At 41.1% G+C, this 13,981-nt stretch overlaps 1 protein-coding gene across 14 annotated transcripts in view; it reads right to left on the minus strand.

Moving 5' to 3' along the window:
- The window catches only part of NUDT5 (nudix hydrolase 5), a 25,865-nt gene extending 11,897 nt beyond the window's left edge, over positions 1-13,968 (minus strand). For 5 of the 14 annotated variants that reach the window (XM_082385671.1, XM_082385676.1, XM_082385674.1 and 2 more), the window contains exons 1-3: positions 3,949-4,070; positions 3,740-3,823; positions 2,229-2,296 (exon numbers count right to left, since the gene is read on the minus strand). In XM_082385671.1, the coding sequence (XP_082241797.1) occupies positions 2,229-2,296; positions 3,740-3,802 (131 nt within the window). In that variant the 5' untranslated portion in view covers positions 3,803-3,823; positions 3,949-4,070. The other 9 variants (XM_082385680.1, XM_082385670.1, XM_082385679.1 and 6 more) reach the window with 9 other exon arrangements.
- Positions 13,969-13,981: the final 13 nt, after the last annotated feature.

Here is a 13,981-nt window from a genome sequence, read left to right on the forward strand (position 1 = left end):
TCACTCTCCCCAAATCAATTCCATACCCTCCTCCATGAATGAGACAATGGAACAAAGGATTTTCTAGCTGCAATTTAACTCTTCTGTACATGCAATAGTTTATACATTTATAAGTCATAGCCTACTGTAAAGTACTGAGATTCATTCTTCGAAGCTTGGCATTCGGGTACGCAATGTTAGTGTTTCACACAGGCGCCCCCCGGAGGCCGCGGGGCAGCCCTACGTGTGGACGGATGCAGAAGACCGTGCTGTAAACAGGCCACACAGTGTGGAGTCTGGGAGACCTGAGGCCACTCCCGACTACTGAAGCAGACTCTCCGGAGGTGAGACCGAATCCTGAGTATTTGGAAACAAATCCCCAAGTGATTCCGAGGCACATCCCTGACGAAGAAGTGCTGGAAGGAAGAGAGGACAGGGGCAGGTGCACAGCCACATGGGCCCCAAACAACACGTACTCTTCACACTAACCAGTGTTAAGGGCTCTATTTTGTGTTATAAACTTAACTCGACAGGAAGGAGAACCAAGCTGTATCATGGTAGGTTGGGCTCTAAGCTCTGACTACGTTTTCACAAGTGTTAAGTACGTGTGCACCTGTCGTGTTCCCCAAGTCTCGGGCCTCACCACACCCAGCTCACTGCACGTAACAGGTACCCCTCCCGCTCTGTGGATGGGGCGTAGTGTGCTTAGCTTTCTTACTTTGGGTTTACCAGTGCTATGAATATCTTAGTGTTCCCGATGGCTCTCCAACATTGAACCTTATTACTGTTTTTTGCTACTTTAGTAGATATAGTCAAAAGTTGTTTAAATCACTGGCAAGTTCATATACTTTCACACTGACGATAGATGTATTTATTTCCTTACGAAGAAACTTTATTCTTATTTGATCACTTAGCAAATAGAGTTTTTATGTTAATGAATTTATATCACATAACCTGGATACTAAATTTAGTTATATTTTCCTATTTTCTCATTCTGTTTTGCTCCTTTTTGTATTTCATAAGTAAACGTTTAGCACATTTTTTTCTGTTATTTACAATATACAAAATTACTAAACAGAAAAGTTGGAAAATAGAAGAAAAAGGCTAGTCACATAGCTGCCATTAATATTTTGCTACAGTTTTCCTTCTAGCCTTTTCTTACACATTATTTGGCAGAGTTTAAAAACCATATATCCGGGGGCTTCCCTGGTGGCGCAGTGGTTGAGAATCTGCCTGCCGATGCAGGGGACACGGGTTCGAGCCCTGGTCTGGGAAGATCCCACGTGCCATGGAGCAACTAGGCCCATGAGCCACAACTACTGAGCCTGCGCATCTGGAGCCTGTGCTCCGCAACAAGAGAGGCCACGATAGTGAGAGGCCCGCGCACCCGATGAAGAGTGGCCCCCGCTTGCCGCAACTGGAGAAAGCCCTCGCACAGAAACGAAGACCCAACACAGCCAAAAATAAATAAATAAATAAATAAATAAATAAGAAAGCAACTTAAAAAAAAAAAATCTCTGGTACTGTTTAAAAAAAAAAAAAAAAAAAAAAAACCCCATATATCCAATATCCTATTTTGTTATCAGCTTATTAACTTTTCTGATACCGCTAGGTTGTCTTCATGATCTGCTGTGGAGATGGCTGCGTAGATTTTGCCAAATGAATACACTGTAACAATTATTTCTCTGTTTTTAAGATGCTTAGGTTAATTTCAATTTATTTGTCTTTTAAATTTATGATGAACATTTTTCATGCATAAATCTGATTCCAAATAGTTTTCTTAGCATAGTCTTAGACACCGCAGGCGCCAGGCCCCAGGAACTCCCTCCCGGCCCTCACCCACATATGTCTTTACGGCGACTGGTACACAGTGTGAAATGCTTTACAAAACTTCTTTCCCCCCAATTTTCATTTCCATGAGCAAGGTGTAAGCCTGTAAGTTTTACCTCAAACCCAGTAGCATTTTCTCTTAAATTCTAATTCAGAGATAAAAACTGGTTTAATAGAAGGAAGTCACCTGTACTGTTAATTATTCTGCTGCTTTATCAGCTTAAATTAGGCTTGGCCCAAAAGTTTTAGGTTCACCCTAATATTCTTGGGAGAATGGTGTTAAAACAGCTTAACTAGATTCTTTACTTAAGACAGAGTTTACAGTGAGGAAAATATCAAAGTTTATGCCAAACACTAAATAGAGACCCTGAGAACCCAAATCCTCAGCATTTTACAAAAAGAAGAAAAAAATACTTTACCTTGTTTTACCAGTAGGATCTCTGTAAGTTGTTTTTTCAAGCTTGACCCATTTTCCTTCTGAAATTAACTAAAAGATCAGATAGTAAGTCGGGAAACTTTCAAGCTGAGCTGTTTTTTATTTAGTTCTTTTTCCTTTCAAACTTTTTGTGGCTCTCAATGATCATGCTTCCCTCCCCAAAATTTGTGTCCAAGTTTTCTTTGTGTCTAACGAATTGAAAGTTGTTTTTCTGATGGTGGGCCTGCTGCTCTGTGGAGTTTTGGAGGTAGGACTGAAGAGGTGAAAAGAAATGAGAGTTGGCAAATTCTTGGGAGAGGGGAGGACGGGGGCACCTAGAAGGGAGCACGAGGGAGGGAGGGAGGGGTTTATTGGGATGCTCCTAACCTTCTCTCCTCTGATCTGGGTGCCAGTCACGTGCGTGCGTTTAGGATGTGAAAACTCAGTGGCATCTGACTGTCAATGACTACACAGCAAAGTTGAATACAGGGATACCACGGCCAATGACTACATTTCCCATAATGACACATGGGTTTACCACCCAGTCTGAGGGGCACCCAGCATCGTTTTGCCTGGATGCCGAGGTTAGGTTACCAGGACTAACTTACCTACAGACTATACTGACTGAGCGCAAAGGTGCACTGTGTACATAAAGCAGTAAGTAGCCTTTTTCTTACTATTCTATCTGTCACTTGTCGCCAGCAGCAACCTAATAATTATCAGCAGATCTGTTCACAGATAACACAGAAAGATTTTTAAATCAAAAAGAATTCCAGAAAGGTGTCAAGCTCAGAGTTCCAAGGATGAAGGATTTAAAGTTTATCCACTGCAATGGTTCCTGTAGGAAGAGACTTTTTAAAAGGTAAACTGGATAACATACAAGACATACATTAGTTCCGGAATTTAGACCCCAACTAACAACTTAGGTTTTCATTCTTCTTAAACACACATATTGAGACCACAAATAGCTAACCAAGATGTGATACCTAGGGATGAAATGTCTAAGCCCTAAAACTCACATATGATTTATTTTCTTCTAACCAGAGAAACTTTTAATAAAAATTGAAACAATAAGGTCCTACTGTATAGCACAGGGAACTATATTCAATGTCCTGGGATAAACCATACTGGAAGAGAACATAAAAGAGAATGTATATATGTGTATAACTGAGTCACTTTGCTGTACAGCAGAAATTAACACGACACTGTAAATCAACTCTACTTCAATAAAAAATAAATTAAAAAAATAAATAAAAATTGAGAATTTTTAAAATCAACAGTCAAAACTCACTTCAAAAACAGCCTCAATTTCACTAATACATATAATTAAGAATGATACACCACTGCTCCCACACAAGAGCAAAATGCCCGAGTCCTAAAAAGGGAGCGGGAACAGTGTTTAAAACCTGTCTTAAAGAATGAAAAACAATCATTTGAAACAGCAAATAGTCTATACATTTCTTTCAAACTCAGCTTAATATGGCAAAGGAGAAGGGAAGTAAAAACAATGTATACCTCCTCTGAAATAATGGACTGCTTGGTATTTTGAGAAGACTCTGCTGGTTCTTGTTGTGCCATTTTCACTTTAAAGTCCCCAGGCTGTAAGAGAATGAGATGTGTTTAGGCTACATTAATTTTTCTGAATTACACATTTGTCCATAGGTCACTGGTCAAAGTACTTAAATGGCGGAAAAACTTGTATCATCAAAGCTTGAGTTTCTCACGTGAAGATTGGGGAGAGCTGCCTCAGGTGGAACAGGAAATGCAAGGCCTCGGGAACAGCCAGGAAAGAACGGGAAGCGTCCCGGTGAGACCGACCCACGTCCTGACGCGCACAGACCTGGCCCTTAGACACAGCCTGAGATGTTCTGACTCCATCTTTAAAACGCTTTCCAAGGGGAAACAGTACAAAGATTGTACACCATTCCCAACGCCCGCCCCTCAACTGCTGTCCCTTATCAACCCTTTCCAGCGAAACTTTGAGTTGCTGGCTGGCTGCTTCTCCCCCCCATTTATCTTTGTGTGTGTGTGTGTGTGGGTTAAATGGATATACCATTCTAATAATTTAAAACTGAACAGTTCAGTGGCCCATTCAAAGTTTTAACATGTGTCAACGTCACAGCTGCACATAATGAGTGAACTAGAAGCAAGATCTGTTAGGAAAGGGCAGGCCCCATCCCGGGGGCCATGGGCTACTACTTTCTCCTGGCATGTTCCCTCAATTCTGTACCCTGAATGTCTGAAAATCTTTCTTCTACCCTCGAAGTTGATTGATAATCTGGCTGTATATACAATTATGAGTTGAAAATCATTTTCTGTCAGCAGTTTGGAGACACTGTTCAGTGTCTTGCTTCTAAGAAGCAAACTGGGGCTTCCCTGGTGGTGCAGTGGTTAAGAATCCGCCTGCCAGTGCATGGGACACGGGTTCGAGCCCTGGTCCAGGAGGATCCCACATGCCGCGGAGCAACTAAGCCCGTGCGCCACAACTACTGAGCCTGCGCTCTAGAGTCCGCGAGCCACAACTACTGAAGCCCGCACACCTAGAGCCCATGCTCTGCAACAAGAGAAGCCACCTCAATGAGAGGCCCACACACCGCAGCGAAGAGTAGCCCCTGTTCACCGCAACTAGAGAAAGCCCGCGCGCAGCAACGAAGACCCAACGCAGCCAAAAATAAATAATAAATAAAATAAATGAATTTATATAAATATATATAAAAAAAGAAGCAAATTGGCTGCTACTAAGAGATTTGGAGTCACTCTGAGTCTAGATCCTTTCCAAGTGACCGGTGTGCTTTCTCTGGAAACCTGCAGTTATTTACGTCTTCACAGTGATGTTGGTGTTATTTTAGGGGATTCAAGTGGGTCCTTTCAATCTGGAAACTTCATTCTGTGCTTCCTCAACTATTTCACTGATAATTTCCTCCCCTCTGTTTTCTCTCTTCTCTCTTTCAGGAAATAATACTTAGCTGTTGGACTTCCTGAATCGATCCTCTGTCTTGTCTTTTTCATTCCTATTTTCTGTTTCCTTGTTATTTTATCTACATTTCTCAGTGGCTATTCCAACCCTTCACTACCCTGAAGTTCCACAGTTCCTAACCTACCCCACCTCCTAACTTTAGCTCCAGGGAAAATAGAAACCATCAAACATCAACTCTCTTACCAACCATCTTAGAAGGAAAAGTGTCTGCTCTGTTTCTTCTGGGACCTAAAGTGATAATTAAACAGCAAGTTTCCCTAAAACACAACCAACAAAACAAAACTTAAATAAACCTTCTCATAATCCTGTTCTCTGTTCCAACCTTGCGGGACTTCTTGAAAGACCAGATGACACTACTGTGTATCTTTATTCAGGCCATCACTATCTACTCCCACACATCATCCGCAAGCTGGAAATACAAGTATCTCCGATTCCTAAACTCCTTTACCAACCATAACTCATCGATCACAAGTCCTCGAAATTCTACCTCTAACACTTCCTGAAAGTGTCCTACCCCTACTATCCCTGCTCTGGTTAAAAACCTTAATGTCTCCCACTTGGGATGAAATGATGTCCAAAACTATCTCCCAGACACTAGATTTTTCTTTACATTGTCCAACTTTCAACATTGCTCACAGTTATGTTACTATAAAAACTCCCTAAAATCACTGATGAATAAATGAAGGAAAAGAGTGCAACTGGCTGGCTAAGTCTAGAGAGCCAACCTGTTCCTAAGAATCAGGTCGGTGTGGGGCCTGCTTAGGCTTGTTCTGAAGAAGAGTTCCTCGTCTGCTGGTCTTTATCTAATTAAGTTAAACTCAATTTCAAAATTATCTTGGCACAAAGTTAAAAGATTCACACTTTCTGATTTCAAAACTTACTATAAAAGGCACAGTAATCAAGATGGTGTGGGTACTGGCACAAGCATAGGCTATATATAGATGGATAGAATTGAGAGTCCAGAATTAAACCCATAGATATACGGTGAATTGATTTTCAACAAGAGGGCCAAGAGAATTCAATGGAGGAAAAGAACAGTCTTTTTAACAAATTGTTCTGGGACTAGATATCCACATAGATAAGAATAAAAATGAACCTCTACCTAATACCATCTACAAAAATTAACTCAAAATGGATCAAAGCCCTAATTGTAAGAGCGAAAACTATAAAACTCTGAGAAGAAAACATAACTTTAAATCTTCATGATCTTGGATTAGTCTATTGTCTCTTAGATACAACACCTAAAGCTCAAGTAACCAAAGAAAAAACAGATAAACTGTATTTCATCAAAGTGTAAAACTTTTGTGCTTCAAAGGATACCATCAAGATAGTAGAAAGACAACCCACAGAATGGGAAAAAAGTTTGCAAATCTGATAGAAGACTTGTATGTGAAATATGTAAAAAACTCTTACAATAATTAAAAGACAAATAGTCTAATTAAAAATAGGCAAAGGATCTGAACACACATTTCTCCAAAGAAGTGTATACAAATGGCCAATAAGCACGTGAAAATATGCTCAACATCATTAGCCATCAGGGAAATGTAAATCAACACCACAATGAGATACCACTTCACTCCCGCTATGATGATTATAATAAAAGAGATAATAACAAGTGTTGGTGAGGATGTGAAGAAACTAGGACCCTCATACATTGCTGGTAGGAATGTAAAACAGTGTAGCTGCTTTGGAAAACAGTTCCTTAGAAGGTTAACCACAGAGTTCCCATATGACCCAATAATTTCACTCATAGGTATATAACCAAGAGAAGTGACACATAGGCTCACACAAAAACTTGTACACAAATGTTCACAGCAGTATTATTCATAATAGCTCCAAAGTGGAAACAACCTAAATATCTATCAATTGATGAATAAATAAAATGTAGTCTTTCCATACAACAGAATATTATTCAGCCATAAAAAGGAATGAAGTACTGATACATGCTACAACATGGATGAACCTTGGAAACATGCTAAATGAAAGAAGCCAGCCACAAACGGCCAAATATTGTATGATTCCATTTATATGAAATATCCAGAAGACAGAAATCCATAACACAGCAAGCAGATTAGTGGTTGCCAGGTGACTGGGGGAAGGAGGGACTAGGGTATGGGATTCCTTTTGATGAAAATGTTCTGGAACTAAATAGTGATGGTGGCACATCTTGTGAATATACAAAACCTTCTGAATTTTATAATCATGAAGGTGAATTTTATGGTCTGTGAATTACATCTCAATTAACAACCACCACCTTTGCAGTCTTAAAATCCCCAACGGGTAAGTGTGTAGGATAGTTGGGTTGTTGACTGGCACCTTGGGTCCAAAGGCTGACAAAGCCCAGAAGACTAGTTTGCAGAGTTCTGCTCTGGACTCACCAACACTGCACTGCTATACCACGCAAACATTTTACTGTCTGCTGGGTGCACATTTTGTCTGATGCTCAGTACGTATTTATGCTATATTATTAAAACATTATGAAAATTGTTGCTTGCACAGTATTTTGTGGGCCAACCTAGGAATTACTCTGGCAAAGAAGCGAAATTTGAGGCCTTAGGTAAGGAAAGATGACTATATGCTAAAGAAATAAAAATAACCACTTAATGAGGACGAGAGAAAGAAATGCCTATACATCTTCACACTCATTGAAGAAGAGTGAAGGGGGGGAAGGGTGCTAATCTATACAGAGTGATCAGGAAAGGCCTCTTTAATTTGGTGACAGTTGAACAGAGGCATGAAAGTAATAAAGTAGTAAGCTACATGTATGTTTAGATATTTAGAGACAGTCAGCATATGAATTATATGCATACAGCATAAGAAAACAGGCAGCTATTCCTCTGAAAGTACCCCAGATGGTAATTTATTAGGTAAACTTTTAACTGGCATTGGTTTACATCAGACAAACAGTTTACATTATTACAAGCAATTACAGTAGCGTGCTGCCCCAGATGAAAACGAACCATAGGTTAGTTACATCAACGGCTGGCTGCCCGTCTCCACCTGAGTGTTCTACACCCAGAGAAAAGAACTTTATCCACCTAGATTTTTATCTTCTAGATTTCCATTCCCTTCCATTAACAACATATACGTCAGAGAAGGAAAGTTTCCTCCACTTTTAGTTCTGACATTTCAGAGACAGTAACTCTCAGGCAACCAAGCAACCTCATTTAGTGCACAACACAGAATCTTTCTAGAATGGTACAAAACACTTGGATTAAGTAAAAATTTCTACCTCCTTTAAAGTGACGTTCTGACCCAAACTTCTTTTTTTTTTTTTTAAACATCTTTACTGGAGTATAATTGCTCTACAATGGTGTGTTAGCCTCTGCTCTACAACGAAGTGAATCAGCCATACATATACATATATCCCCGTATCCCCTCCCTCTTGCATCTCCCTCCCACTCTCCCTATCCCACCCCTCTAGGTAGACACTAAGCACCGAGCTGATCTCCCTGTCTGACCCAAACTTCTTAAAAGCAGAGAACTGCAGTCCTTAAAAGTACACGTGCCACCAGAACAGCAGATAGGCGGAGGTACATAACCTTTATTTTCCTCTATGAAAAAATTCATAATCTGGATTCCCAGGAGACAAAATGTCAGTAACACCTAATTTAGAAGAAGAGGTCCTCCCCCGACCCCCACGTGAGTATCTTTAGGGGCAAAGGGGCATCTAGTTCCTTCAGATTTACGTGACACTTTAAGGCATTTATGTTATCTGTTGGGTCCCCTAATGTTTCTCTTTACAGCTGCCCCCAGATTTTCAAAGGGATTGTTGATGGGCTAAAAAAGGTGAAAAAGCCGTATTCTGAAGGATGGTTCCTCATCCACCCCTCTTCATCTAACTAAGTTAGCTAAACTCAAGTACAAAACAGTCCCAGTAATCAAAAATCGACCCTCAGTTGGCAAATGCTAAACTATTTATAAGCAGTTGTTTCAAACAGACTGTATTTTAAAATGTTTAAGCTAAAATGTTAGAGGTCTAGAAAAACAAAAAACAAGCTCCAGACATAAATTACAAAAAAAGAAAGAAAAAAGTGGCTAACAGGGCTGGACCTCTCGAGGGTAATTACTTGGAATGCAATCAGCCCCAAGGGGAACAGTATTCTCTGGCAATCTATTGACTGTGTTAAAAACAAAAATGGGATTAAAGAGTGATTTCAGAAGTCTATTCTTTACCACGCGATTCCCAAAATGTTCAGGATTGTGAAAGCAGGTCAAAGATATTACTGAAACAGAAAAAGAATATTATTCTTAGCGCCATTTCAGAAACAGAAGCTAAATAGTGCGGTGCAGGGCTGGTCACCAGCACAGCTCTTCAGAGACCAGAGCTCTCCATGCCCAGCTGCGTGCTTGCCTCCAACACCACTGTGATAGAGCTTTCCTAAGCCGACCCCATGCTATTTCGAGATTTAAAAGTAAAGTTTAATTTGAATTTTATCCACTTCATTAGCTAGAACTTAAGGTCATCTACATTTTGTTAATAGGTGTATGTTATACGTAAAAAAACCCACAAAAACCCCCATGTACATAACGCTGAGTGTTCTAATTCACATAATCTGTTTTAACCTACTTTGGTTTGAGCAGAGAAGGTCTATGATGTGTCAGATGTGTGATTTTTCCAGGGCACAAAAAACTGCAGTGAAGGAAAATGTCACAGGATTCTTTGAATTCCTGTACAGTGGCAGGCAGCAGTGTCTAACTAGCTTTGTGAGCGTGGGCAGTTCAAAAGTTCAAGTATACAGCAAGTGCAAAGTGACCACTATTCCTGCCCTGGGGACCTTATACGCAAATAACCAGAAGGGCAAATGCCAGCTAGAAAGATAATGCAATACCAAGGTGTTTTAAATGAGGCACAAATCACATCCACTTGGGAGGCAGGGAAAATAGAAAAGACTTTTAAAAAGCTACTATTAAAAGGCAGTTTGATACTAAGATATGATTTAGAGACCAAGAAGGCAGGGCAAATATTCTGAGTAGAAGGAACCCCAAGAACAAAAGCAGAGATACTAACTGGGGGAAGGGTTGAGAAATTACAGGAGAGTTTGGCAAGCCCTGGGGCTCTCAACCTTCCCCTCCCTACGCCCTCCAAAAAAAAAAAAAAAACAAACCCCAAACAAACCCCACAAATAATGGATGATGTTAACAATTAACAAACACATTTCCAAAGGCTTACACAGATTCGGCTGGATGCCCGCCCCTTTCCCCCAAATTTGCTGGCAAACAAAGCACTCAACAACCTTAACCGGCAGGCCACAAACTCCTGCTGCTAGGCACGTTCCTCTGGGTTTAGCACGTACAATTCTCCACTGAAGGGAGGAAGATAAACGATCACCTTTTCACAAACTTGTGTATTTGAGTATTAGGAACAACAGCTGGATTCAAGTTAAGTGGGAGTAAGATTCAAGAAGTTAAACTGAGAATTGCAAAAGTCAGGCTGCAGAGTTTGCGCCCAGGCTCCCATCATTCACTTATTACCATACCCGAGTCCCTGCAGCTTGCTGAGCTTGCAAAGTGAAGCAAAAATCAGAGCAAGAAATCACACACTGGTTAATCTCTCCCAGCTAATAGCTGAGTATTGTAAACACCATCTATACTCAACCAAAGATGTAGGAGCTCAAATCGTAAGCAAAAACTTCTGATTGACAAATGAAGGTCAGGCAGTTGGAACAGTTTAATAACTGAATAGAGAAATCAACAAGGCAACTTGAAAGAAATTAAGTGGGAGATCAATATTTGCAAAAAATAATGATTGTGTTAATAGGCATGTCTAAAATGCTATTCTAAATTCTTTCAGAAAAATTACACAGAAAAGCCACTTGATTTATAATGAACAAAGTATCAATTAGTTTTGTTATATTTAATAATCTTGGTTAAAACCATAAAGCTTCAAAAATTTTAGTTTTTTTAAAGATAATATTTTGATCAGTCTTCTTTTGTACCATCTATGGTAAAATTTTGGAATCCACATCAAATGGATTCACTTTAAGTGAGCTTTTCTTTGCTGACAATTATCCCACATAACTTCCTGAAGTTACTTTGTTAATGATGCAAAGCCACTGAAAGCTTTCTTTTTTCTTTTCTTTTCTTGTAGGTGTAGGGGTTGTATGGGCAGGGAGGGACTGACATTTTACTGAAATTATACTTGGTGATTTATGATCATTAACCAAGTGATTTACATTAATTAAATCATTACCTTTAGTTCTGGTTGAGCAAGAGTGAACTGATTGTAATTACCCCTTGGAAAAGTTAATTGGTTACAGCCACAGAGTAATAAGACCAGTAAAGAACCTCTTGTAATTGCCCAGGAAAGAGATAACATAGGTTTGGACGAGGGTGGACCAGGAGCAAGCAGATTTAATTCCTTGCAGATGAGACTTTTTTACTTTTCCTAAAACAGTTTCTGGGGAAGGGGTTTCCAAAGCTAATTCCAAGGAGATGATCTTAAAGGAAACTGGGAGAAAGGGGTAGTGCAGTGTTCAAACTTGGAAACACTGAGTTTGAGATGTTGGTAAGATACCCCAAGTGGAGAAAACCAACAGGCAGTTGGAAACACTAATCTACAATATTAATTACGGATTCAGAGAAGGAAATGTTTTTTCATTATTTAATTTGGAATTGCTCAATTACCCCCCTATCACTTTGGCTACAGATATTTTTTTCCGGCCCTCACGAGAAAAAGCAACTATTTCCACTGTTGTAAAGGTTTCATTGAAGAAACTTGATGAATATAAACAGTTGATGGCTAAATGAAGAAAAGGTAAACATGGTGGCTAATAATGAAAGAGAATTTAGCTGTACCCATTCAAAATACTGGAGTGTCTGTTTGTAATGTCAATTTATTCTATGCTGGTTAAATGTGTAACAAGTTACTTAAAATCAGCTGTGAGTAATACTAAAATGTCAGCACTTCTAAAGTATATAGCCTGAATAAAAGACATCTGCATCAAATCCCTTCCCTGTAGTGTCTATATTTAAGTTTACAAACTTAGCTGCTTCTTTACAAATAACTGCAATTCTCACCTCAACCTCTACACGCAAGTTTCCTGGGCTTCCTCCCAGACTGACTACGTTCCCAGTTTCTACTTTCTCCTATACATCTATTAATTCCTATCTTCAACAGAAAATACCTTACCCAAATTAACCCCATCAGTGCTAACATTGCTTTCAGCTGCAACTTGTTTATTTCTAGGTCACATCAAAAACAAACATTTGAGTGACCACTCCATCCGGTATCAAGTCTCTCTTAGATCTGGCAGCCTGGCACCATTCTCCCAGCATCTATGGAATATTGCTTCTTTTCCCCCTCAAAACAGAAAGGATTGCGTAATCGTGGATCTCAGAAGTGCTACCGACCCACTACCGCCGCCCCTGCCCCAACATACTCTGCAACGGCACACTCCATTTACCTCCGCTTTGAAAATGTATGTTTAAAAGCACTGCTCCCAATTAAACCACTTAGGAACACTTTTGAGCAAAACAAAACAGGAAACAACGCATATTCCCGGTGGGGGGGGGGCGGGGTTCAAACGCCTAATGGGCAGAGAATCCTGTAATTATACGAATGAATACCTTTCTAAAGAAGCTTGTAATCGGTGGGGTTCTCACCTCTTTCTAATTTAAAACGACTTAAGATGAGCCAGTAAGAATGTGCAATTTTAAGGAGCTATCCGAAATGTGCGCCCTTAGGCAAAGGTGCCTGGGACAAGCCCAAGGCACGTAACTGTAAGAAGCAAGGCTAGGTTTAAAAGGTGTTTCTCAGCACCTAGTCATTTCTCTTTTCATTCATTTAAAGAAATAAATAAAAGTGAACTTTTTCGTTACTCTACTTTCTGACCGCCATCTGATAACGCCCTCACGAAAGGAGTAGGGAAAACAGACGATAGGGTGATAGAGGACGGACGAAGAAGAGGGAAAAAGAATGGTATAACAAATTAGACTAGCATTCCTTACAGTCTTGTGAATCCAGCATGGCATGGGTACGGACACGATCTGGCTGTGTTTTTGCAAGCTGCTACTTTTGAGAGGCTAGAATAAATGAACTTGACGCTCAAAGGCGACACCTCTCCTTTCCTCTGTTCTCCCAAATCTACCTCCTCTACCACCTCCAAAGTCCAACTCCCCAGGACCGTACAGACGTGCTCGTTCCCTCTCTCTCACAACCCTCCCCCACCAGAGAAGCGGGGCCATGCCTCCCTTTGCAGATGCCTCCACCACTGCACTCACGCTAACATTTCACTCTGATGTTTCCTACTTTCTGTAGTACTCCGAGTAGCCCAGCTCTTCCACCCCAGTTCCTGGTTTGCCCCTGAACCTGCCCTCCTTTCCGCGCCTCGCGGGACGCGAGCTGGGTTCGCAGCCGGGGAGACGCGCTCCGCTGCCGGCATGCTCCAGGTGTGCTCCCTCCCTCCCCCGCCAAAGAGACCCTGCACGTGATTGGCCCGCGCCGAGTTACCTACTCCCAGGCGTGGGGCGAAGGGATGGGTACTCCTTTAGGAAGGGGGAGGAAAGGAGAAAGCACGGGTCCAAGGTAGCAGTCTCAGGAGATGCGGGGCTACTGCGGGAGCCGCAGGCACGCCTCGCGGTGATGAGAGAGGGTGCGCGCTCGCCCCCTCGCGGCACCCGTAGCAGCCCCGCTGGTGACCTAGCCGCAGAGGATTACCTTCCGGGGCAGTGCGCGGCTAGGCGAGAAGAGGAGCCCTGCATTTACAATCCTCGTCTCAACAGTTCTGGAATTCCTCTCCCATGGACAGAACTCTGTGTGTGTGCGTGTGTGTGTGTGT

The sequence above is a fragment of the Balaenoptera borealis genome (genome assembly GCF_965194805.1).
Source record: "Balaenoptera borealis genome assembly, chromosome: 3".
Taxonomy (NCBI): Eukaryota; Metazoa; Chordata; class Mammalia; order Artiodactyla; family Balaenopteridae; genus Balaenoptera; species Balaenoptera borealis.